The 27,035-nt window shown below is 44.7% G+C and overlaps 1 protein-coding gene across 11 annotated transcripts in view; it reads right to left on the bottom strand.

The window, feature by feature from the left end:
- Nucleotides 1-126: 126 nt before the first annotated feature.
- NEK4 (NIMA related kinase 4) overlaps nt 127-27,035 on the bottom strand; it is a 41,336-nt gene continuing 14,427 nt past the window's right edge. For 5 of the 11 annotated variants that reach the window (XM_073352419.1, XM_073352426.1, XM_073352424.1 and 2 more), the window contains 7 exons: nt 26,463-26,603; nt 25,986-26,052; nt 24,298-24,404; nt 12,488-12,576; nt 11,559-11,764; nt 8,771-8,904; nt 134-2,543 (listed from right to left, as the gene is read on the bottom strand). In XM_073352419.1, coding sequence (XP_073208520.1) covers nt 2,451-2,543; nt 8,771-8,904; nt 11,559-11,764; nt 12,488-12,576; nt 24,298-24,404; nt 25,986-26,052; nt 26,463-26,603 — 837 coding nt within the window. In that variant the 3' untranslated portion in view covers nt 134-2,450. Of the gene's footprint in view, nt 2,544-8,770; nt 8,905-11,558; nt 11,765-12,487; nt 12,577-21,225; nt 21,824-22,492; nt 23,040-24,297; nt 24,405-25,985; nt 26,053-26,462; nt 26,604-27,035 lie in introns of those variants that run through there. The other 6 variants (XM_073352429.1, XM_073352428.1, XM_073352427.1 and 3 more) reach the window with 6 other exon arrangements.

The following is a 27,035-nucleotide window of genomic DNA, read 5'->3' as shown; positions in this document are numbered from 1 at the left end:
GGCCTTTAGGAAGACTTTACCTAAGAGAATTTCAGTTGCAGCAAAGCTAACAGAGTTGTGAATAGGGCAGATATAGATAATTAACTGTTGATTGGTGGTAAGGAGAAAGTTTCAAATCATGAAGACATGAGTTTTATTCATGAATTCAAGCAATTTTAGTTGGAGTCACATAGAAATGAAGCATAACACTGAGACAAGTCCTTCTAAGATTTTTTTTTCTGTTACTGAAACACAGCAACTTTGCTTTATAAGTGATTAAATTCCTTAGCCTAAAAAACTATCACTTTAAGAGATTACTTTGTTCTACATGCAGCAACTGTGTAATGGTGCAGAGTGGAATTGCTACACTACAGAATGGCTTAGGAGAGGAAATGAATACCAACACAACAGAAACTGGTGGGGCTACTTAGCAAAATGTAAATATCCAAATTGGAATCTAGTCAGAGTGCTGCCTCTTCTCTTGCAATCTTTAGTGTGCACTCTAGATGTTCAAACCATCTTCTGTACCAACACTCTAGTCTTTGATTATTAAAAGTGATTTTGCTCCTCGTAGCTTGAAGGTCAACTATAAACCAGACATGCCCAGAACAGCGGGACTGAGGGAGATGCAGCAGCTGCAGTGGATGTGGAGAACAACTGAGTTGAACCTCCTACCATTTTGTGAAATCACCTAGTCTAGTGCACTTTTATTCTGCAGCATTTCTCTACATGAGCTATTCTGTAGGATAAAATATCTACTAAGAATATTAAGGAAACTGGATGTTTTGCAGACTTACTGAATATGGTTTTATTTTACAAAATTCAGATATCCTTGGCTTAATTATCCCTTTAAAAAAATCAAAGATTTACAAACCTTCAGAACACGTTCTGTCAACATTAGAACATAAAGTATACAAAATAAACTTACTATAAGACAAGTTGACAAATGAAATGGTAAATTGGTCTATTTAATGTATCTGAATGTACCTAGTCTTTCTTTAATCATTATTCCATTCCGAAAAGGAATTAGTATGTGCATTTGTTTTGGTTGGAGAAAACAAAATTCTAATCTAAACCTTGAACATGATCTCTAAAGATGCCCAAGGGCTAAGAGTAAGGAGTTTGTCCATCTTTTTAGTGTATTTTAAACAGTTTAAATTTTAAGCCATTTGTAGAAACTGCAGTGAGTTTTTGCAGCTATAGAAATCACAATCAGCTCTCCATGCCAAACGGAGCTTTAGGTCTTAACTTCAGTACATTATAATTCTAATAATCCCAAATTATAGCCTTAGCAAATGTTCCCAGTCACTTGGTAGTATAGTAAGACGCAGTATGACTGAAACCTACTGAAAAAAATTAGAACTAAATCTTGTATTATTTTACATACAAAATGTAGTACGTCCTTTCTAGAAACAATTTCATATCCATAAAACACTCATTCAGTGAGAGACCAAAAGGCAAGTAGTGTAAAGTAAAAATCCAAATTAATATCAAATTTTTCTCCTGTAGAGAAAGTACCGTATATACTTGATCATAAGCCGGTTTGTTTATAAGCCGACCTCTTTCCCCACCCCAAGATGGCTAAGTAAAAATGGAAAATTTTTATGACCCATTCATAAGTCGAGCCTATAATTCAGGGGCCAACAAACTTTGGCTCCCACACTATCAGGATAAGCCGCTGGCAGGCCGAGACGGTTTGTTTATCCTAAATAAATAAAGTGTCCTGGCATGCCAGCTGCTTACCCTGACAGGCCGGGACAGCAACTGGTGGGGAAATTTTTTTTGGGGGGGGGGAAGCTGGGGGTCAGGGGAGTAACCCCTGTGACCACCCCCCACCCTAGCCCAGGACCCCTACACCCCATCCCATCCCTTCCCACCTTATCTAGGGAGCGCCAGGGGATGTTGTCTCTGGCCCAGCCGCAGCCTGCTCCGGGAGGCCAGACCGGGCAGCGCGGCCACAGCCTGCCAGCCCTGGAGCTGCAGCTGCTTGGGAGGCTGGGGGGAGGGCCTGAAGCAGAGAGATTCTGGCCCCGCCTCTTCCCTTCTGGCTGTGCTGCCTCTCCTTGCTCCCTCTGTTGTGGGGGAGGGGCTGTCCCCCACCTCTCCCTCTCTATACCCATTCATAAGCCGACCTCCTCCTCTGATGCTTTCCTTTTTTACTAAAAAAAATTTGGCTTATGAACGGGTATATATGGTAATAGTCTTTCACATTTTAATATAAAAACATTACTAGTACTAATGCTGTATCAAAGATGCGCTGCTGTGCACAGGCACATAAGCATTCCACTCTATCAAGACCAGTTTACCTCTTTACCCGGATATGAAAAATCCATGGGTAAATACAAGTACCACAAAATTAGTCTATACAGAATATGGAGATAATTCAATCTATCAGACAACCTCTAAAACTAGGTCCTTGCTGCCTTTCTGCAACAGCTCTAAGGGAAGAAAGGTCCAGTTAAGTCACCTGGTCAAAACTTAACATTTTCTTCAAGAAACTTCAGATGGCGAGCCTTTACACTGTAATTTGTGTACTTCTCTCTCATGTGCTCCCGTAAGTGCAACTATTAAGCATAAAAGAAATAGTCAGCTGTTTTTTAATCAGAGACATGAATGCTGCTACTTGATAGACTTACATTGAAGATACCAAAGCACCTTTAAATAAAAATGTCACATGAAAAGTTTGACCAATCAAAAGGGGGAGCTGCTAACATTTAAACACAATCATAGTGTTGGCTCAGATAAAGAGCATATTCCAAAGTGCCATAGTTTGAAAAGAATTCCAGAATTAAAAGGTGTGAAATTTAAAACAACTGGAATTTTTGATTAAACTTGTCTGTATAATAATTTGTAGCCAAGGTCTACATTAAGTAGGAAGATGAAAAAATGGTTACTCACCTTCTCGTAACTGTTGTTCTTCAAGATATGTTGTTCATGTCCATTCCACTCAGGGGTGTGTGTGCGCCGCATGTCCGCCGGCTGGAAAATTTTTCCCTTAGTGTCCATAGAGTCGGCCTGGGCACCCCTGGAATCATGCCTTCATGGCACCCAATATAGGGCTCTGCCATCCTGCCACGCCCTTAGTTCCTTCTTGCTGGCTACTCTGACAGAGGGATAGGAGGGTGGGTATTGGAATAGACATGAACACCACATCTCGAAGAACAGTTATGAGAAGGTGAGTAATCATTTTTTCTTCTTTGAGTGCTTGTTCATGTCCATTCCAATCAGGTGACTCACAAGCCTAAGTTCAGAAGGTGGGGTCAGTGTCTTCCACTGATTGGAGCACTGCTCGTCCGAAGGCCGCATCTTCTCTGGCCTGCTGGGTAATCGCATCGTGTGTGGGGAAAGTGTGTATGGAGGACCACATTGTTGCTCTGCAGATTTCCTGGGTGGGAACCTGCGCCAGGAATGCCACTGAGGAGGCCTAAGCCCTGATGGAGTACGTGGTGACTGAAGGAGCGGGCACATTTGCCAAGTTGTAGCACTCCCAAAAGCATGACATGATCCATGATGAGATATGTTGAGAGGAGACAAAGACCTTTCATTCTGTCCGCCACCGCCACGAATAACTAGATGGACCTTCGGAATGGTTTCATTCTCTCGATGTAGAAGGCTAGCGCTCTGCGGACAGCCAATGAGTGAAGCCTTAGCTCCCTGGGACTGGAGTGTGGCTTAGGGTAGAATACAGGGAGGAAAATGTCCTGGCTGATGTAAAATTGGGAAAGCTCGGTGAGGCCCGAGTTGAACCTTGTCCTTAGGGAATACAGTGTAAGGGGGTTCTGATGTTAGGGCCCTGAGCTCAGACACCCTCCTAGCTGAGGTTATCGCTACCAGAAATGCCACCTTGTATGAGAGAGAGAGCAGGGAGCATATCGCCCAGGGCTCAAATGGTGATCCTGTAAGCCTGGAAAGGACCAGATTGAGGTCCCAAGCCGGGACAGGCTGCCGGACCTGCGGGTATAGCCTATCAAGACATTTAAGGAAACAGCTGACCATCGGATTTGCAAAGACTGAACAGCCCTCTGCACCTGGGTGGAAGGTGAAGATGGCGGCCAAGTGAACCCTTATTGACCACATGGACAGCCCCTGCTGAAGATAGTCCAATATAAGCGGCACCGAGGCGAGCGTTGGGGACGGAAGGTGCTGCTCTGACCAGATTGAAAAATCTTATCCACTTGGCAAGGTAGGCAGCTCCTATGGAAGATTTTCTGCTGCCAAGAAGAACTTGTCTGACTTGATCAGAGCAGGAGAGCGCCACTGCGTTCAGCCATGGAGCTTCCACTCTGTGAGGTGGTGCGACTCAAGGTTTGGATGTTGGAGGTATTATTAGGTCTGGGAAGAGTGGCAGGGTGACCACGGTTTCCATGGACATTTCCAGGAGCGATGAGTACCAGTGCTGGCAGGTCCAGGCTGGAGCTATCAATATCACCAAAGCTCAGTCCCTGCGAATCTTAAGGAGCACCTTGTGAAAGAGAGGTAAAGGTGGGAACGCGTCCGTGATGGAGCCCGGACTGTGACTCGGGAAGGAGCAGAATCGCTGACACTTCCTGTTGCGTTGCGCAAGGAACAAGGTCTATTTGGGGAAAGCCCCACCAACGGAAAATTGATTTCATGTCCAGGCAAAGGGACCACTCGTGGCTGTGAAACAACCTGCTGAGATGGTCTACCAGCTCATTCTGTATTCCAGGGAGGTATGATGCTTGCAGGTGTATTGAGTGCTCTACACAGAAGTCCCACAGCAGGAGGGCTTCTCCTGGCACAGGGGAGAGGTGCGTGCACCCCCCTGTTTGTTGATATAAAACACTGCCGTGGTGTTGTCTGTCAGGACTGATACACATCTCCCTGCTAAGTGGGGTCTGAAAGTCTGCCATGGCAGGCACACTGCTCTCTGACATTGATGTGGAGAGCGAGATCTGCCTGAGACCAAAGGCCTTGTGTTCTGAGATCTCCCATATGTGCCCCCCAGCCCAAGTCTGACACATCTGTCACACCGAGAGTGATGGCTGAGGGATGGTGAAGGGGACCCCTGCACCTACTACCTGTGGGTCGAGCCACCACAGGAGGGAGTCGAGTACCGGGCAAGACAGGGTTATAATCCTGTCCGGACTGGCCGATACGCTGACGCCAGCCACTACTGAAGTGGTCGAAGTCTGAGTCTGGCATGCTGTACTACGTAGGTACAAGCCAGCATGTGTCCCAGAAGCGTCAGGCAATTCCTTGCTTTAGTGATGGGGAACTACCTGAGACCCCATATGTCGTCGTCCAGGGACCAAAACCTGGCTTCTGGGAGGTATGCCATGGCTTGTGTCGAGTCCAGCACTGCCCCTATAAACTATCCTCTGAACAGGGGACAGCGTTGATTTCCCTTCGTTTAGGAGGAGACCCAGTTCATCAAATGTCATTCTTATGAAGCTGACCTGTGCCTCCACTTAAGACCTGGAGTGGCCCTTGATCAGCCAGTCATCGAGGTGCAGGAACACCTGTACCTTCTTCTTGCACAGGAATGCCGCCACAACTGCCATGCACTTGGCGAATGCTCAAGGAGCAACTGACAGGCCAAAAGGAAGGACTGTGAAATGATAGTGGTTGTTGTTCACCACAAACCTGAGGTATTTTTCGTGGGATGGAATTATTGCTATGTGAAAGTATGCGTCCTTCAAGTAGAGGACGGTATACCAGTCTCCTGGATCCAATTAGGGGATAATGGGGGCCAAAGAGACCATGCGGAACTTGAGCTTCTTCTGGAACTTGTTGAGTTCTCTCAGGTCTAGGATGGGCTTTCGGTATTAGGAAATACCGGGAGTAGAAACCCTTGCCCCTTTGCTCCTGAGGAACCTCTTCCACTGCCCCTAGAGAGAGGAGCAAGTGCATCTCCTGAATAAGGATTTGCTCATGAGAGGAGTCCCTGAAGGAGGACAGGAAAGGGGGTTGGAAGGGCACAGAATTAGATGGAGTATCCTCTCTCTACCGTGCAGAGTACCCAGCAGTCCGAAGTGATACGTTACCATGCACGGTAAAAAGGGGATAGTTGGGATGAAAAGGTAAGTCAGGGTAGATCCAGTTCTTGTACTGGTGCACTGTCCTTGACCACACCCTCAAAAGGCTGGTCTGGTGCTGGGAGGTGGGTTGGGCTGGGCTGGCCAGAGCCCTAGCTGGAGGATGGGTGCTGTCTTCTCCTGCCGTTCCTATTCCTCCTCCGAGGAGCATCCTGCTGATTCTGTGATTGGTAGAACTGGACTGGAAGTGCCTGCGCTGAGTGGTGTGAGTATGGAGGCCCAAAGAGCTGAAGGTGGTCCTTGAGTCCTTTAGACTGGAGTCTTTCATCCGTTTTATCGGAAAATAGGGTTGAACCCTCAAAGGGGAGGTCCTGGAAGGTTTGTTGGACCTCATAGGGGAGACCAGAGACCTGCAACCAGGGACTCCTCCTCATTGCAACCCCTGTGGCCACTGAGCAGGAGGCTGCATCTGCCGCGTCCAATGCGGCCTGTAGAGAAGCTTGGGAAATCAGTTTTCCTTCCACCACCAGTGCCGAGAACTCTGCACGAGAGTCCTGGAGCAGCAGCTCAGCAAAAACTTGGCTATTGCGCCGCAGGTGTTCTGCAAGTATCTGCTAACGATGACCTGCTGTTTGATATGCGGGACAGTAGAGTGGACCTTCCTCCCAAAAAGGTCTAGTTTTTTAGCGTCCCTATTTTTAGGGGAGGGGCCTTGGTAGCCCTGGCGCTCACGCTGGTTCACTGCATCAACCACCAGGGAATAGGCAAGTGCGTGGGTATATAGGTGCTCATATCCCTTTGAAGGGACAAAGTACCGCCTCTCATTTCTCTTGGCCGTAGGGGACAGAGATGCGGGGGTCTGCCACAAGGTCTTTGTGGTCTCAGTAATAGTCTTTATTAATGACAAGGCAATATGAGAGGGTCCGGAGGAGGCGAGGATGTCAACCATCAGGTCAGCGTCTTCTACCACCTCCTCTGCCTGGATGCCTAGGTTCTGGGCCACCTGTTGCAGAAGATGTTGCAGGACCCTGTTGTCCTCCAAGGCCGGGGCCATCTATGTCCCCACCATGGTTTCGTCTGGGGAGGATGAGGAGGAAAGTCCTGGCAATGGGCCCTGCTCACTCCCCTCAGCACCCAGGGAGTCACGCGGCACCTGGTACTGCTGTGCTGCCAGGTCCATAGCCTGTGGTGCCGGGGCCGTTGGAACTAAGATAATCGGCACCGATGCTGGCGGTGCCGAGATTGCCGATGCCGGTGATGCCAATGTTGGAAGAGTCTGTGCCGATGCTGCAGCCAAAGGTAGAGGTGTTGGTGGTGCCTCTGCCAACGATGCTTGTGGAGGGACGCCAAAGACATCGATGCGGACCTGGACCTTGACCCTTGGATTTGTCCCTGGCTCTGACTATTCGCCCAGGGTGTCCAGAAGAGCCACTCAGCCTCCTGTACCCCGGGGGAGGAGGGGAGGAGCTGATGAGACCCTAGGAGTCGGAGGAGGCGAGGTGACATTGCCCAAATTGGATCTCCCTGCCGCAGGCTCCTTGGGCTTGGATGGGGGAGAGCGACCCCTCCCCAGCGTTTTCTTTTTGTGAGGCACTGGGGACTGAGACCGCTGCTTGACAGAAGACTGTCCGTGGGCAGAGCCATGACTCCTTGGGGTCCTTCCTCAGGACTGACTTGTGCACCGTCGGTGCCGGAGCACTGAGCACGGATGAGGAGGTGCTGGGTGTGGGTTCTGCTGATCCTGGGTCAGACTGCGGTCTGAGTGCTGCCTCCATTAGAAGGATCTTGAGTCTTTGATCTCGGTCCTTCAAGGTCCTAGGGCAGAACCCTTTGCAAATTCTGCACTTCTCCTTCTGGTGACTCTCCCCAAGGCACTGCAGACAGGAAGAGTGCAGGTCGCTCTTAGGCATAAACTTTCCACAGTCTTCATAGAGCTTGAACCCCTGGGGACCGAGTCATACCCCAGAACCGGGGAAGCATTGTTGGGGGGAACCCCCAAAAGAAAACTTAATAGTTCATAATTCTAGTAGCTCTTAACTGACTGATTGCTAACACTAGAAGCTATAAACATGAAAAAAGGACACTGCCCAAACATGCTTGTAAAGCAAGAGCAACAGTTTGTTCCAGCTAGTTGTCACTAGCAGCGAGAAGGAACTAAGGAGGTGGCGAGTCAGTAGGGCCCTAAATTGGGTGCCATGAGGCGCAACTCCAGGGGGCACCCAGGCCAACCCTACGGAAGCTGCTAAGGGAAAAATCCTCCAGCTGATGTGCACGTGGCGTGCACATACCTGATTGGAATTGACATGAACAAGCACTCAAAGAAGAAGGATCAGTTTCTGCCTTTGGATACATGTTCAAATACACATGCATAACTTCCAGTGAAGGCAGAAGACAGAATTTGGCCATTCAAAGTTGAATGCATAATGAAGATATGCTAATAGATTAATGTCAAAGTAGTCAAATCTCTTGTACCTTTTCCAACTGGAAGATAAGGGTATATGGCATTGCTATCAACTTCCAAGTAGGATCAAAGAATTCAAGGCTGCTCGCCTTCTTACATTCTGAATCAATTACATTGTATAACATGGTAATTTGTGTAGTCAATATACATGAGTATGATACTGATTCTGCAAACAATTAAGCATGTGCTTAAGTCTTTGCAGGATCAGAGCCTATATCATTACATCAGATCAGTTTCTCAAGATATAAAAATAAAAACAATGCTCATTTAACCTTTGTGTGGAAGAAAAAAGAAGCAAATACAATTGATTACAATATGTAGGAAAGACACTCACCTCTCTCTTCAGTTCATCATCTTCCTCCATGATGTCATACACTTTCTCTAGAAGTTTCACTCCCAGCCCTTGCACCACATCAGACCTCAGAATTTCAACCATTCTTCTGATCTTTTCAGGACCAGATAAAACATCTAAAAAAATAATAAAATTAACTATTTTTGCACTGACAATATTAACAGTCACCTTATATGTACTAGAAGTACTTAGAGTGGTTGGTACCAGCAAAAGCCTGGAAGGTGGTTTAGGATTGTGGAATAGGCACCTCAACTGGATGTCTCTGGTCAGCAGAAATACAATTAAATAGGTCAGTCATCTGAAGGTGACTACTGGGTCTCTATGCAGGTGCAAGGTTCATACAGATTCAGTTTGCAAAATCAGGTCTTAGAGGGCTCAGGGTGTCAGACTTAGACAGACATCACTGTATGAGTGTATACTCTAATCATGTCTGGAAGGTTCTTTGTAATCATAATGGTAGAAATATTTTTTAAAAATTAAGTTGATGTTCTGAAAAACAATTGTGTGGCAAAAGGTGGATTTTACAACAAGTTTCACAGCCATACAATGTAGAGAACCCTGATATAGAGGTAAAAAAACACTTCAATCATTTTACATTTGAAAAAAAAAATGAATGTAAAAGTTCGTAAGTATTGTATTTATATATAGGACAGAATAGCACGGGCAGCAGTACAGTCTTCCTCATTGACCTTTCACGCCTTCATTTCTCTGCTTAAACTGCAAACAAGGGATCCCACTTATGAATGTAGTTTTATGATAATGGAAGGTCTACACTAGGAACAAAACAGAAAGTGTCAAAACTTTAAATTTTGGATGATTTCAGTGTCCAAAGTAATATGGCTCCCACAACTGACATAGGCTGGATTTAAGCCAATGATTCAAGGTTGAAAGACATAACCTATTAGCACCCTAAATCCCCTTTCTGCATTAACATGTGAAAGAAAAGGACTTGATAAACCAGAAGAGATTGCAATTTAAGAAAAATTAAATTGGGGGGGAGGGATAGCTCAGTGGTTTGAGCATTGGCCAGGGTTGCGAGTTCAATCCTTCAGGGGGCCATTTAGGATCTGGGGCAAAAATTGGGGATTGGTCCTGCTTTGAGCAGGGGATTGGACTAGATGACCTCCTGAGGTCCCTTCCAACCCTGATATTCTATGGTTCTATGAAAATTTAAGCCACTGTACCAGCACCTTCAAATTGGTTATAGATTTCCAGTACCAGTAACAGCAGCTGTAAAATACCTGAGCAGATTTTTAGCCCTGCAAAACTACCCTGGGTCAGCTGACCTGGGCCAACCACAGCCATATCACAGGTGTTTTATTCCAGTGCACAGGTACTCTGAAAGTCAAAAACAAACCTTAAGATGCCATTTTTAGAGTAGCATTTCAGAATGTGACCACTCTTGTGAAGGCCGAATTTCAAACGATGATTTACTTGCATTTATCATTGCAAAATTAGAGAACCACTTGCAGCTGCAAAATAAGGCCCAGTAAGGTTCCCTCCCCACTCTGAACTCTAGGGTACAGATGTGGGGACCCGCATGAAAGACCCCTAAGCTTATTTCTACCAGCTTAGGTTAAAAACTTCGCCAAGGCACAAATCCTTCCTTGTCCTTGGATGGGTACTGCTGCCACCACCAAGTGAGTTAAACAAAGATTCAGGAAAAGGACCACTTGGAATTCCTATTCCCCCAAAATACCCCCTCCCCTCCCCCCAAGCCCTACACTCCCTTCCTAGGAAGACTTGAGAATAATATACCAACCAAATAGCTAAACTAGATTCTTAAAAAACAGAACTTTTATAATAAAGAAAAAAAAAGTAAAAGAAGCACCTCTGTAAAATCAGGATGGAAGGTAACTTTACAGGGTAATCAGACTCAAAACACAAAAGATTCCCCTCTCGGCAAAACTTTAAAGTTACAAAAAACAGGGATAAACCTCTCTCTTAGCACAGGGAAAATTCACAAGCGCAAAACGAAAGATAATCTAACGCACCTTGCCTTATTTACTTACTCTTTTTGCAATATTGAGACTCGTTTTAGGATGATTTTAGGAGAAAATCTTAAAACCTGATGCTTCTCTGCTTCCCCAGAGAACACACCAACAAAGCCCCTGCCTCCCAGATTTGAAAGTATCTTCTTTCCCCATTGGTCCTTTTGGTCAGGTGCCAACCAGATTATTTCTTAACCCCCTACAGGTAAGGCGGAATTCTAGGCTACCCTTAGCTGTATGGTTATGACAGGCCCCAATTCTGTGATGGGATTTCTGCAAGCGACTCCTGCATCTGCACAAAGCCCCAGATTTTTAAGATGCTGAGTTGAGTCCCATTTAAAGATTAAGCCTTAAAGGTGATCTGCAAAGCTTTACAGCAACTAAATTATTTGGAAGTTTTAAAGTTGTATTTTAAGACATGGAAATCTACAATTTTAGATCTTAAATGGTTATTTAAAACCTTCATAGTGTGGGTCACATATTGATAGATTACCTCATGAACCACCTTCTCTTTTATTCACAATTACATGGAGCACCTCCCCTCCAACTGTCAAGCAAATAACATCCCTGTAGCAACTACAGCAATTACTTAAATGGAAAAGGGATATTAAAAATGTAATTAACTTTTAGCTGCTTTCATGTGTAACAGAAGGAAGGAGAACAGCCGCATCTGACCAGCCAGCTTCCTGTGCACCGCCAGCAAGTGCTCTTCAAACCACTGGTGGTCCATAGACCACAGTTTATAACCACTATTTTACAGCATTAACAGAGCTACAGACCTGAAGGAAATTCTTCAAATTTGAATTTCTCTGGTTCATTAGATACTTTTCCATGTAGGATGAGTGTGTCTCTGTATTTCCTATGAAGCTTGAACTCTGATGCAGGGGTTAGGATTGAAGGGTGTTCACAGTTCTCTTCAGAATCCATTTTCAGTGTCTGAGTCATTAGCTGTACCAAATCATTCATTTCATTTGTATTGCTTTTTCTAGAAAAGGGGGGGGAAAAAATCTAATTCAATGCCAATCTCCATTTTGCAGTCAATGTGGACTTTCCATAATCTTGTGATCTAAGTAGGCCTTGTTATGTAGTCTGTGTTAAATTCTTGTTGCTATGCAGATCCATTGGTTGTGGTAGTAATGCAATAAGGCATAGGAGCTTTTAGCATCATTTCATCTAACCTTTGCACTGAGCAAGTCTTAACAACAAAGTTTAAGAATCCAGCCAGCCACCAACATCCAATCTACATTAGCATTACCACCACTGGAAGTACAATGGAGGAAGATTTTAAGAAAGACGCCAAATGTAGACAAGATCCTAGATAAATACTTCAACTGAGCCCACAATGTCAGGAAAACCATGTTAACAACTTTCCAAGTAATAGTTCTCAATGCTTCCTGACACATTAGTTCCTCTCCTTGATGCTGGAAAAATCAATTTCCTGGAAAGCATTCATGACAGCACTTGGAGGCACAGCAGCCACACACAAAGAAGTTAAACACAGTAGATAAAGAAGTGTATGTCACAAAAGAGCAACGAACAAAAAGTATCTGATTCTTTTACTGTGTAGCTCTTCATAACCCCACTATGCATCATCCTTAGAAACACATTTCTACATACAGTTTTTCACACCAAGTTAAAGTACAATAAGGTACTTATTTGCAGTGTCAGTGACTACTGAATGTCTGTATGCAAGTAAGAAAACACTTACCCTTCCTTGGAATCTCCATCTGACTTATCTGTGGAGCTTGTGGAAGAGCTTAGCTCATCATCAGACAGACAACGGATTTTTTTTTTTTCCTGTTATAGATAAAAAATTTTTTTTTGTAGAATTAGGCATGTTATTGAATCAGTAGTTTGTACTATAAGCACTGATTCTTTGAAGTATGTGACAAAATAAGCTTCAACAAGAACATTTTTACAATTTAACTTTATAAGTAAATACAAGGGACTTTTAAGCATTAAGTCCAAGAGTCAAAACAAGCTAGTTAAAGCACATACACCATCATATACTCATTTAACTAGCATTAAACCTCACCTGTTCTGTTTCAACCTACACTGAATGCTTTGCCAAGTGTGCTACAGAGTCGGACAATTTGTGCTATGTTTAGTCTGGGACCATGTGTAATTCCACTGGCAAGTTCATGATAGAAAGGTAAAGCAGGTGTCATTTGATTTTTAAAAATCTACAGAATCATAATTTCAGTGGTGTCACCCCCTGTGGCATGGTGGGGGGGATTCACCCCCTCCCACCCCACTGTCTCCCAGCCACAGGTCCTCCAGTTGGTAGAAATTTTGATTGTACACTGTTGTCGGAAATTGGTCGAGCTGGGTATTATTCAAAATCCCTTTCTCCCACTAATACAATGGTACCAAACACGACAAACCTAGAACAATTATGCAGATACATATTAGAGAAAATATTTAAAATCAACATTTTAAAAATTATACTTTACGACAGGCATATCAAACATGCAGCCCTCACAAAGTTAAACTGTGGCCCTTGACTGGCTACTGTGTTACCAATTAATGCTCAGAGCATGATACCCCCTATTAATTTTTTAAAATGTTAGATTACTATAAATGGAAGGAGTGCTTCAAGTTGATTTGCTATCATTGGCAAAAAAAAGGGGGTTTACTCGTATTGATCATCAGCTTTGTTTATTATGCCAGAATAGTTGTAATGAGGCATTGTTTAAGATGTCAGCGTTCAGCTAGAAATTACTGGAATCCATCCATGAATGGTATGCATATAGTTAAGTATCATTAATTACAATCCCAAAGTAATTATTACAAAATCCTTGTTTCTACTTTGGTCTTGATCATTTTTAGGCATCAATGGGGAGGCAAAGGGTACCAACTAGCAGCTGAATCTTTGGAGAATACCACCATGGAGGATGCAGTTAAACGCTTGGTGGTGTTGCCAGTTCCCTTCTGTGCACTTAGTTCAGATGAAGGCCGAGGACATGAAAACAGAACACAGAAAGTCCTGAGGGGGAGAGAGCGGGGGAGAAAGGTAGATGGTGGTCATAAGACAGCATCCAAATGCTTTTTCCTGGATTTTCCTGACAACTCCAGAACATTTAAGCATGGCTGGGATGGACTTCCCCAGAAACAACCAAGCTCCATCTAAACTCATTAGGTGCTGTTATATGCCAAGAAGGGACAATTTTAAAGCTACAGGATGAGCTTATGGCAATCCATTTGCATATGACAGACCAGAGCTCATTAATATCATGACTAAAATCAGTCTTCAGTGATGAGATAGCTAAAGATGTCAGTCCAATGGATACTTTGGGTCATGACTTTTATGAAGCCTTCAAAAATAGCCAAAGAATTATCCAAGGCTCCATTAATCTATGGGCTCCAATCAAGAAGAACAGACTAAAGCTGTGCTCAAATGCAAAGAAGAGAGGCAGAGTGAAGACGGCAGAGACTATTCCAGAGCTAACCACAGGGTCATTGTTCGCTCATCTCCTGGTTATGTCCAGATCTCAGCATATTGTTGATTTACATGAGTGTTTGGGAAAGTACTCTAAAAGTACAATCGATGTTTGAATGTGACGGAACAATGCATGTATGTCAGGTGAAAAGCAAAGTAATGCGCATCTTGCATAGTCTTCCTAAAACAGGACCTACGGACAATATGACGACCAGCACCTTATGTCAGCAGACCCCTTTCAGGATAACAATCATAGATGGAATGGCTGAGGTACAAACTCTTGAAAAAACAGAAACTTAACACTTGCTGAGATTTGGCTGAACACTTCATTATGAGGCCAAAGAGTAAATATTAGACCTATGATGAAGTCCACCTTGTGTTTGACATATACTCAGAGGAATCAATTAAAAACATTACCAGAAAGAAGTGGCTCCATGGCACTGCACCCATCCAATACCACAGTGGTTCTCAAACTGTGGGTAGGGACCCCAAAGTGGGTCGCGACTCCATTTTAATGGGGTCACCAGAGCTGGCTTAGACTTGCTAGGGCCAAAGCCCAAGCCCAAGGGCTTCAGCCCTGTGCAGCAGGGCTCAGGTTACAGGCCTCCTGCTTGGGGCTGAAGCCCTTGGGCTTTGGCCACGCCGGCCGGGGAAGGTGGGGCCTTGGCTTTGCCCGCCCACCCCCCTGGGTGGTGGGACTTGGGCAGGCTCAGGCTTCAATCCCCCCCTGCTGGGGTGCTGTCATAATTTTTGTTGTCAGAAGGGGGTCACGGTGCAAGAAGTTTGAGAACCCCTGCGATACAAAAATCATTGACTCCATGAACATTGCCAATGTCATAACGAAGAAGCTACTGTCTCATACTCACATGAAGTATAGGTTAACCACGTACCCTGCAGAAAGAACACTCCTGCGAAGAACTGCTGAAAGACTTTCAGCATCATATGGTATAATGAAGCTGCTGCCTCACACTGTTCAGTGGAGTTTCTTCTTAGTTACCATAAGGAAGCTAACACTAAAATTATCTTGCATACCATCAATGCCATGGGGAGAGGTGCTACTGAAATGTGCATTTTGGCATTAGAACAGATGTCCCAGTGCTCTTTGAGAGACACTACCCAAAACTTCCTCAAGATTCTGCTGGGGAACAGAATTGTTTTATATCCCTCTGAGATGTGTTCCTATCACTTGGAACATGAAAAGCCATGGCACAGCAAGATTTCCATGTCCTTTCAGGATATGACACTACCAGATTTGGTTCAGCCTCCGAAGACTCTCTCCTCACTCTGAAGGTCCTTGGAACGGCTGATACAGTCACTGATGAGGTCATATATGCACTGGAGACATTCACATGCCAAGTTTACCATTTGAAGACCAAACATTATGACACTTTCAGAGCTACATTGGTGGCTGTTTTCCAAGAAACAGACAGAGAAAAAATGCCATTGACATGGTGTGCATTTATGCCTCCTACCAAGAGGGCAAATTATCAAGCAATGGAGTAGTTCCAAGATGTTCAGGCACACCCAAACCTACATTCCCCTGTTGGGCATGGATGAATCTTGGAAGATGGACTGATCACAGCAGTTCTGTGAAATACCATGTGATCCTGAATCATTCAGCTAATCAAATGCTTGTGTGCAAAAACCAGATGCTCACCACCCTGCAAATGTTTGGCCAGCAGCCTGCCTTGTACAGAGATGTGCCAATGTGGCACAGAAGACAGTCAGCGTGACAGTGAGTCATTGGTGCCCTAGACAGAGAGGACACCGATGACGACGACTTCAATGAATAGATGTTTTCAGTCCTACATGTCAAGGCTAACTTCCCTAGGATCAACAAAGGTCAATGTCTTTTTAATTAAGCAATGCATCCCTGTGTTAAAGTATAATTTAAAAAAAGTTGATTTTTAAATATTTTCTCAAATATATATCTACTTAATTGTTCTAGGTTTGTCATGCTTGTTACCACTGTGTTTGTGGGAGAAAGGGCTTTTGAATGATATCCAACTCAACCCACTTCCAATGACACTATACTATCAACATTTCCACCCACCAGAGAACCTGGACCAGGAAGCCGGCAGAGGGAGTAGAGAGTACCTCTGCCATAGTGCAAAGGGTGACACCACTGAAATTGACTTTGTAGATTTTTACTAATCAAATGACACCTCCAGTCACAATAAAAATTGCCCCACCCGGTCCTCTGGGTAAGCACCAGCATTGTATATTGCTAACTGCCTTTATGTGCATTGGAAAGTATCTTGGGAAGGGTTGAAGGTGTGACTGTGGAATAAAAAATTCCTTTGCAGGTTACAAAGGCCGAAGAGGGAGAAAGGGAGAAAGAAACAGGATAACTCGATGATCCAGCCAGGCCTGAAGATAAGGAACAAAACTGCCACCCAAGGCCAGCGCACACAAACAAGCTCTCTGCTGCCAAACAGCCAGAAGCCTGTATCCCAGCCCCAGCCAGCCATGAGAAAAGAGAAGTGAGCCAGACAGAACTGAGCCAGACAGAACTGAAGGGGTTGCAAAACTAATAAGATTGTGAAGGCCAGTGAATGGGAACACAACAGTCTCGCGACCCTGAAACCAGTGTGTTTTGGGGAAGCTAAGGAAGCCGCGGGAGGCCGGTTTGGACTGATACAAAGAGCACGGGGGATGGGGGTCCCTGGACGAAATGCCCCCAGAAGAACCCAGGGCTTAAAACCCTCCCGAGAGCTGAAGCAAGTCGGAGATTTACAACAGACCCTAACCGACCTGTGCACAGGGCAGAACTCTCGTCTACCCTTCCCCCTCTTCTTACATTACACCCAGGTTTGGCCAGCCTTGGGTTGTGCATGTGTAAGTATAAAAGTGGATTAGGGCTTGGACACTAATGCTTTCTTCCTCCCTCTGAGTGACATGGGGTGCACCCAACACTCACCGCTGTTATTTGGTTAATAAAGCTTTAAACTTAAGTCACTTGTTATGCTCCTTCATCACCACCCTAAAAATCCTGCAGCCTCAGTCTGATCACCTGAAGCCCCAGGCAGATTGATAACATAAATCTGTCACACTCCCTTACTTCTCCATCACTAAATTGCCCAGGGAATGAGATTTTTCTACATTACGCTCATTATGTTGGTCAATTCTCAGTTAATGACTTACTAATGACTACAGTATTTTAAAGAAACATTGTTCTTAGACTACAACGTATTAGTCTTTGTAAAAATAAATTGTAAATTTATAAATACTTTAAAATCTATTTTTCTATTTACTCTTCAATGTCCCCAAAAATTTTCCATGATGCTTCAAACCACTCTCCATTTGGCCCTCTCAAATTTTGTGTGTTCAATCCCGAGGACAGCATGCAAAAAACTGCACATCACTAGCATATAATAAATATAATTTATATGTACTAAAATGTCCTTGATTTGTGTGCACAGATGGGGTTTTTGCATGTAGATGTTATTTGCACACACAATAGCATGCAAAAAGACTGTCCCTGCAAATGGTTGGGGTGAGGAGAGTGACATGAACAAACAGAAGCCACACTATGAAACTCTGGCACTTAAGTAGGGTATGTCTACACTACGAAATTAGGTCGAATTTATAGAAGTTGATTTTTTAGAAAGCAGTTTTATATAGTCGATTGTGTGTGTCCCCACTAAGCGCATTAAGTCGGCGGAGTGCGTCCACAGTACCAAGGCTAGCGTCGACTTTCGGAGCGTTGCACTGTGGATAGCTATCCCACAGTTCTCGCAGTCTCCGCTGCCCATTGAAATTCTGGGTTGAGCTCCCAATACCTGATGGGGCAAAAACATTGTCACGGGTGGTTTTGGGTACGTTTGTCAGTCACCCCTCCCTCCGTGAAAGCAACCGCAAACAATCGTTTCATGCCTTTTTTCCATGTGGGCGCCATACTGCTTTCAGCAGACGGTGCAGTAGGTCTGCAAACTGTTGTCATCAAACAACGGCTTCCGCTGCCACTCTGCTCTCCTGGTGCTATGAATCCACCTCGCAGGTCCTCTATATGACCGTCATCATCCATTGCTTCCTCTGCCACTCTGCTCTCCTGGTGGTCTCGCAGGTCCTCTATATGACCATTGTCATCCGCCACTTCCACTGCAACTCTGCTCGGCTGCTCTTGTCTCGCCATACCACGGCGAACGTGCAGCCCACTCAGCTGTTGTGTCCTGGCAGCAGATGGTGCAGTAGGTCTGCAAAATGGTCATCCAACCACTGGTTCCCCTGCAACTCTGCTCTCCTGCAGACACCATACCATGCCAAGCATGGAGCCAGTTATGAGCATTGTAAACACCTCGCGCATTATCATGCAGTATATGCAGAACCAGAACCTGCAAAAGCAGGCACGGAGGCGACGGCAGCGCAGGGACCAGAGTGATGAGGTCAGGGACACAGACTTCTCTCAAAGCACGGGCCCCAGCAGTTTGGCCATCCTAGTGGCAATGGGGCAGGGTCATACCATGGAATGCCAACTCTGGGCTCAGGAAACAAGCACAGACTGGTGGGACTGCATAGTGTTGCGGGTTGGGATGACCCTCACCTCAGTCCCTGGAAAAATCATGGAGCAGGTCCTCAAGGAATCAATTCTGAAGCACTTACAGGAGAGGAAAGTGATCAGCAACAGTCAGCATGGATTCACCAAGGGCAAGTCATGCCTGACTAATCTAATTGCCTTCTATAACGAGATAACTGGCTCTGTGGATGAGGAGAAAGCAGCGGACGTGTTGTTCCTTGACTTTAGCAAAGCTTTTGACACGGTCTCCGACAGTATTCTTGCCAGCAAGTTAAAGAAGTATGGACTGGATGAATGGACTATAAAGGTGGATAGAAAGCAGGCTAGATTGTCGGACTCAACGGATAGTGATCAATGGCTCCATGTCTAGTTGGCAGCCGGTATCAAGTGGAGTGCCCCAAGGATCGGTCCTGGGGCCAGTTTTGTTCAATATCTTCACTAATGATCTGGAGGATAGTGTGGATTGCACCTCAGCAAGTTTGCAGATAACACTACACTGGGAGGAGAGGTAGATACGCTGGAGGGTAGGGATAAGATACAGAGGGCCCTAGACAAATTAGAGGATTGGGCCAAAAGAAATCTGATGAGGTTCAACAAGGACAAGTGCAGAGTCCTGCATTTAGGAAGGAAGAATCCCATGCACCGCTACAGACTAGGGACCAAATGGCTAGGCAGCAGTTCTGCAGAAAAAGACCTAGGGGTTACAGTGGACGAGAAGCTGGATATGAGTCAACGGTGTGCCCTTGTTGCCAAGAAGGCCAATGGCATTTTGGGATGTATAAGTAGGGGCATTGCCAGCAGATTGAGGGATGTGATCGTTCCCCTCTATTCGACATTGGTGAGGCCTCATCTGGAGTACTGTGTCCAGTTTTGGGCAACACACTACAAGAAGGATGTGGAAAAATTGGAAAACGTCCAGCAGAGGGCAACAAAAATGATTAGGGGACTGAAACACATGACTTATGAGGAGAAGCTGAGGGAACTGGGATTGTTTAGTCTGCAGACGAGAAGAATGAGGGGGGATTTGATAGCTGCTTTCAACTACCTGAAAGGGGGTTCCAAAGAGGATGGATCTAGACTGTTCTCAGTGGTACCAGATGACAGAACGAGGAGTAATGGTCTCAAGTTGCAGTGGGAGAGGTTTAGGTTGGATATTAGGAAAAACGTTTTCACTAGGAGGGTGGTGAAGCACTGGAATGCGTTACCTAGGGAGGTAGTGGAATCTCCCTCCTTAGAAGTTTTTAAGGTCAGGCTTGACAAAGCCCTGGCTGGGATGATTTAGTTGGGGATTGGTCCTGCTTTGAGCAAGGGGTTGGTCTAGATGACCTCCTAAGGTCCCTTCCAAGCCTGATATTCTATATGATTCTATGATTCCCAGTGACTGCGTAACTTTTGCATGCGTAAGAGCACTTTCATGGAACTTTGTGACTTGCTTTCCCCGCCCTGAAGTGCACGAATACCAAGATGAGAACAGCCCTCACAGTTCACAAGCAAGTGGCGATAGCCCTCTGGAAGCTTGCAACACCAGACAGCTACCGGTCAGTCAGGCATCAATTTACAGTGGGCAAATCTACTGTGGGGGCTGCTGTGATCCAAGTAGCCAACGCAATCATTGAGCTGCTGCTATCGAGGGTATTGACTCTGGGAAATGTGCAGGTTATAGTGGATGGCTTTGCTACAATGGGATTCCCTAACTCTGGTGGGTCAATAGACGGAATGCATATCCCTCTCTTTCTTGGGACTGGAGCACCAAGGCAGCCAGTACATAAACCGAAAGGGGTACTTTTCAATGGTGCTGCAAGCACTGGTGGATCACAAGGGACGTTTCACCAACATCAATGTGGGATGGCCGAGAAAGGTACATGACGCTCACATCTTCAGGAACTCTGGTCTGTATGAACAGCTGCAGCAAGGGACTTACTTCCCAGACCAGAAAATAACCGTTGGGGATGTTGAAATGCCTATAGTTATCCTTGGGGACCCAGCCTACCCCTTAAGGCCATGGCTCATGAAGCTATATACAGGCAACCTGGATAGTAATCAGGAGCTGTTCAACTACAGGCTGAGCAAGTGCAGAATGGTGGTAGAATGTGCATTTGGATGTTTGAAAGCTTGCTGGCGCAGTTTACTGACTCGGTTAGACCTCAGCGAAACCAATATTCCCATTGTTATTATTGCTTGCTGTGTGCTCCACAATAGCTGTGAGAGTAAGGGAGAGATGTTTATGGCGAGGTGGGAAGTTGAGGCAAATCGCCTGGCCACTGATTACACACAGCCAGACACCAGGGTGGCTAGAAAAACACAGCAGGGCGCGCTGCACATCAGAGAAGCTTTGAAAGCCAGTTTCATGGGTGACCAGGCTACGGTGTGACAGTTCTGTTTGTTTCTCCTTGATGAAAACCCGCCCCCTTGGTTCACTCTACTTCACTGTAAGCCAACCGCCCTCCCCTCCCCCCTTTGATCACCGCTTGAAGAGGCAATAAAGTCACTGTTGTTTCAAATTCATGCATTCTTTATTAATTCGTCACACAAATAGGGGGATAACTGTCAAGGTAGCCCGGGAGGGATAGGGGAGAAGGGAAGGACAAGGCCACACTGCACTTCAAAACTTATTGAATGCCAGCCTTCTCTTGCTTGGGCAGTCCTCTGTGGTGGAGTGGTTGGGTGCCCAGAGCACCCCCCACCCCATGTTCTTGGGCATCTGGGTGAGGAGGCTATGGAACTTGGGGAGGATGGCAGTTGATTACACAGGGGCTGCAGTGGCGGTCTGTGCCTTTCCTGCACCTCAACCATATGCTGGAGCATATCAGTTTGATCCTCCAGTAGCCTCAGCATTGCATCATGCCTCCTCCCATCATGCTGCCGCCACCTCTTCTGTTGTTCCAGCCATCTATCCTCTCGCCCGTTCCTCCCGTCCTCATGTTCATTTTGTGCTTTCCTGGACACTGTCTGCCTCCATGCATTCTGCTGGGCTCTTTCAGTGCAGGAGGACTGCATGAGCTCAGAGAACATTTCATCACAAGTGCGTTTTTTTCGCCTTCTTATCTGTGCTAGCCTCTGGGACGGAGATGCTGTTGAAATATTTGCAGCTGCAGGAGGGGAAAAAAAGGGAGAGTAAAATTGAAAAAGACACACTGGCCATTTAAAAGGAGGAGCTGATGTTTTCAGGTTAACATGCAGCACAAACCCAACTAAACCCCCCCACGCACACACACCCCTAATTCTCTGGGATGATCGCTTCACCCCTCCCCCCATCGCGTGGCTAACAGCAGGGATGATTTATTTTCAGACACAGGCAAACAGCCCAGCAGGAACGGCCACCTCTGAATGTCCCCTTAATAAAATTCCCCTATTTCAACCAGGTGACCATGAATGATATCACTCTCCTGAGGATAACACAGAGAGATAAAGAACAGATGTTGCTTGAATGCCAGCAAACACCGGGACCACATGCTGCCATGCTCTCTTATGCAATGGATTCTAGACTATGTGCTATTGGCCTGGCGTGGTAAAGTGTCCTACCATGGAGGATGCAGTAAGGGTGCCCTCCCCAGAAACCTTCTGCAAAGCCTTTGGGAGTACCTCCAGGAGAACTTCATTGAGATGTCCCTGGAGGATTTCCACTCCATTCCCAGACACGTTAACAGACTTTTCCAGTAGCTGTACTGCCCGTGAATGCATCCCAAGTCTTCAGGGCAAATAATCATTAAACACGCTTGCTTTTAAACCGTGTATTATATTTACAAAGGTACACTCACCACAGGTGACTTCTCCGCCTTCAAGGTCCGGGAGCCTGGGTTGGGAGGGTATTGGCTCCAGGGTGATAAACAGTTCCTGGCTGTCAGGGAGAATGGTTTCTCCACTTGCCTAGTGTGTGCTATCTTCCTTGTCCCACAAATCCTCATCCCTGTTGCGTGAGACTCCCTTGCAGGAGTCCACGTACAGGTGTGGGGTAGTTGTAAGGGCACCCCCTAGAACTGCATGCACCTCATCATAGAAGCAGTATGTCTGGGGCTCTGATCCCAAGCAGGCTTTTGCCTCTGTGGTTTTTTGGTAGGCTTGCCTGAGCTCCTTAAGTTTCATGTGGTACTGCTGTGGGTCCCTGTTATAGCCTCTGTCCTTCATGCCCTTGGAGATTTTTTCAAATATTTTCGCATTTAGTCTTTTCGAATGGAGTTCTGATAGCACGGATTTATCTCCTCATACACCGATCAGATCCAGTACCTCCTGTTCGGTCCATGCTGGAGCTCTTTTGCAATTCTGGGACTCCATGGTCACGTGTGCTGATGAGATCTGCACGGTCACCTGTGCTGATCAGTTTGCCATGGTGGCCAAACAGGAAATGAAATTCAAAAGTTTGCAGGGCTTTTCCTGTCTCTCTGGCCAGTGCATCCGAGTTCAGAGTGCTGTCCAGAGTGGTCACAATGGAGCACTCTGGGATAGCTCCCGGAGGCCAATACTGTCCAATTGCATCCACACTACCCCAAATTCGACCCTGCGATGTCAATTTCAGCGCTAATCCCCTTGTCAGGGAAGAGTACAGAAATCAATTTTAAGAGCCCATTAAGTCGACAAAAATGGCTTCATTGTGTGGATGGGTGCAGGGTTAAATTGATTTAACGCTGCTAAATTCGACCTAAACTCGTAGTGTAGGCCAGGGCTAAGTTGGACCTCTTTCAAGTCCATATTTAGAAGTGTACCTTTAAAGAAACTTCTACTTTGTGTACTAAAATACATTTATGATCTTACTAAAGATATATATGAATTATGCAATGAAGATGTTAATGAAAAATCAATTATTTCCATTGTAAAGTTTTGAGAATTTGATTTAACAATTACTACTTTTGTCAGCATATAAGTTTATGCATTAGCCAATAGGACTACAAATTGAGAAGTAATCATCAAACTCCAGTACACAAATAGTATTACGTATTCCAAGTAACCAACTGGCCTGAAACGGATTGTTGGGGGATTGTTTTATTGATATTTGATTTTCAGTGTGCCCACTCAAATGGCAGTTTTCCCATTTAAAAAAAAATATATATATTTACTAGTTCTCTTCACTTGTGTATTTTTTTTGTTGGTTTCTTTTCACAGCATCAGTTCCATAACATTTGTTTTAAGCAAATTTAGCAGATAAGCCAATCAGACTACATGAATGAACAAACCTCAGGATATTTTTCAACTCACAGCAAGTGAAATTATTTATCCACAGTCAAAGTATAGCTCAGGAAGTGGCAGGGTGAGCTATCCACCCAGTAAGTCATAACTATACTTCAGAGAGGCTAACTGACTTATTCAATTCTTTGCTTCTGCTGAGTGAATTGACCTGAACTGGAAACTGATCTTACCAAATATAAAAGCTGAGTTAAAAGTTGAGTTATTGGTGTTTATTGTACTCAATGCCTTTTGCAGCAACAGCTTCAGAATAGCCATGCATTCTTATTGGCCAGGAGGTTCCTCTACAGCATGTTATATTTTGTAATACACTTTTTTTTGTTTATTTTTCTACTCAAATTTGGTCTACATTTAAATATTTCAAAAGCAGATGACCCCAGTTTACCTGAGAAATACTGGGATCTGACGAGGACTGAGTAACTTTAATAAGATTTTCCACAAGTGATTTTGCTTCAACTACCGCACTATGTGATGCTCGTCTTGCCGCAGGCACTAGAAGGATGACATAAGAACATAAGAACAGCCATACTGGGTCAGACCAAAGGTCCATCAAGCCCAGTATCCTGTCCTCTGACAGTGGCCAATGGCAGGTGCCCCAAAGGGAATGAACAGACAGGTTATCAACAAGTGATCCATGCCCTGTAACCCAATCCCAGCTTCTGGCAAACAGAGGCTAGGGACACCATTCCTGCCCATCCTGGCTAATAGCTATTGATGGACCTATCTAGCTTCCTTTTTGAACCCTGTTATAGTATTGGCCTTCACAACACCCTCTGGCAAGGAGTTCCAGAGGCTGACAGTGCGTTGCATGAAAAAATACTTTGTTTTAAACCTGCTACCTATTAATTTCATTTGGTGGCCCCTTGTTCTTGTATTATGAGAAGGAGTAAACAACACTTCCTTATTTACTTTCTCTATACCACTCATGATTTTATAGACCTCTATCATAACCCCCCCTTAGTCGCCTCTTTTCCAAGCTGAAAAGTCCCAGTCTTATTAATCTCTCCTCATATGAAAGCCATTCTATACCCCTAATCATTTTTCTTGCCCTTTTCTGTACCTTTTCTAGTTCTAATAGATCTTGGAGATGGGGCGACCACATCTGCACACAGTATTCAAGGTGTGGGCGTACCATGGATTTATATAGAGGCAATGTATTTTCTGTCTCATTATCTATCCCTTTCTTGAGGATTCCCAACATTCTGTTTGCATTTTTGACTGCCCCTGCACATTGAGTGGATGATTTCAGAAAACTATCCACGATGAAGCCAAGATCTCTTTCTTGAGTGGTAACAGCTAATTCAGATCCCATCATTGTATAGGTATAGTTGGGATTATGTTTTCCAGGGGGCATTACTTTGCATTTATCAACATGAAATTTCATCTGCCATTTTGTTGCCCAGTCACATTTTTACATTTATTTTGAATAGGTACAAGGGAGACACTAAAGTCTGGCAGAATGTAGGTGTATGCTCTGCTAATTCCCCACACTGCTCTACCGAGGACTCTTAATTCTGGCTTTCACTATCCCTTGCTGTTCCATTCCTGACCTGGGTCTCTCCAAAAAGCTTTGTCAATGCACTTAAATGATGACATTCACTACCACCTTACATTCCAGTCCTGGGCATCTCCGGCAGACTGCTCCTAATACCAGTTGTATGGTAACTTTGTGATGGTGACATGAACAAGACCAAACTCATTTTTCTCAACTAATTCTGATTCTGAACCTTTTAATCTTGTTTTGCAAACTGGGCACTGGTGACAGTAAAGCATTTTAGTGTCCTCCAAACATACTATCAGGGTCAGAAAAACTAGCCAACAAAAACACCCGAGGCTTCTAGCTGAAAAGTGCATTTCTTGTGGAAACATCACATTGCCACCATTAGAGCCACTGAATGAGCATTACAAAAATAAAAGTGGTGTTAAATAAAAACTCCTATTAACATCAAAGCTATATTTCAACTGTATCTTTGAGGAAGTTAATACTAAAGACCAGATTGCAAATTAGTGTTTCCATAGAGAAGCCATCCCACTGCATCAGTTGAAGAGTTAACATAAAAAAAAAAAAGTTACCAGAAGGAAACATCTTTTCTTGCGATTGTTTTAGCCTCCTCCTCTCTCTTGCCGACAACGGTCTACCCTTTAAATAAATCAAATCAATATTAATAGTGGCAGTCATAGTGGTTTTTTATTTTGTCATATTTGAAATGAAAACTTTTGTCCAAATAACCTGGAAAAGATGGCTACTAATTAAAGTTTTCAGGCAGTTCAGTATGCATTGTATTAAATTTTTTCCATGGTGATCTTGATCAACAAACCTAATTCCTGTAGGAAAGGAGCCTCCAGCCTCCTTATTTCAATTAAGGGAAAGAGGAGCTGGCCTTCTTTCCTCCTACCTGATCAGTCAGATGCAAGAAAGAAATTTAATCACTGAGGATAACTTCTGTACATTTCTTTTCCCCACCCCACATGCTTTTGGAGTAAACTACTCAGAAGAAATAGTAAGAAAATGACAAAAATAGATCTGAACATAAAATGTTCAGAACAAACCTCTGAAATTGCTCTCTCACTATTTTTAGAGCTATTTACAGACTCTGTGACTTTAGAGCCATGCTGATCTGCAGGGCTGTAAGTTGTCTTCATATTCACATCAGGAAGAGAAGGTAAGGGCCACGGAGCAACTTCTGTGAGCTTAGAGAGAATTAGAAAATGATTACAGTCTCATGTCCTCTTTCAACAGATTAAAATGCTTTGAAATCTAGAACTGCAAACACCAAACTAGCAACCCAGGACTGGGAGTCAGGACTCTTGGGTCCTATTCACAATTCTACCATTGCCTTATTGTCACACACACACTTTTCCCTAACTTCCTTATACTCCTTCTGTCTACATTTAGCTAACACCCTCACAACAAAACCCCATGCAAAAAACAAAAAAATCATAGAACTAAAATGACATTTGAAGCTCACCGCACTGTTCACTATGCTTGTATGTCATACCCTTTTCCCCCAATCCTTCGTCTGTCTATTTACACTGTCAGCTCTTTCTGGGGATAGGGATCGTCTCTAACTATATGTTCCATACAGTGCCAACCACAATAAGGATCCAGTCTTGGCTGGGGGG

Source organism: Lepidochelys kempii, chromosome 7 (genome assembly GCF_965140265.1).
Source record: "Lepidochelys kempii isolate rLepKem1 chromosome 7, rLepKem1.hap2, whole genome shotgun sequence".
Classification (NCBI taxonomy): domain Eukaryota; kingdom Metazoa; phylum Chordata; order Testudines; family Cheloniidae; genus Lepidochelys; species Lepidochelys kempii.
The sequence above is the reverse complement of the archived record's forward strand: the minus strand, read 5'-3'. Positions and strand labels throughout refer to the sequence as shown.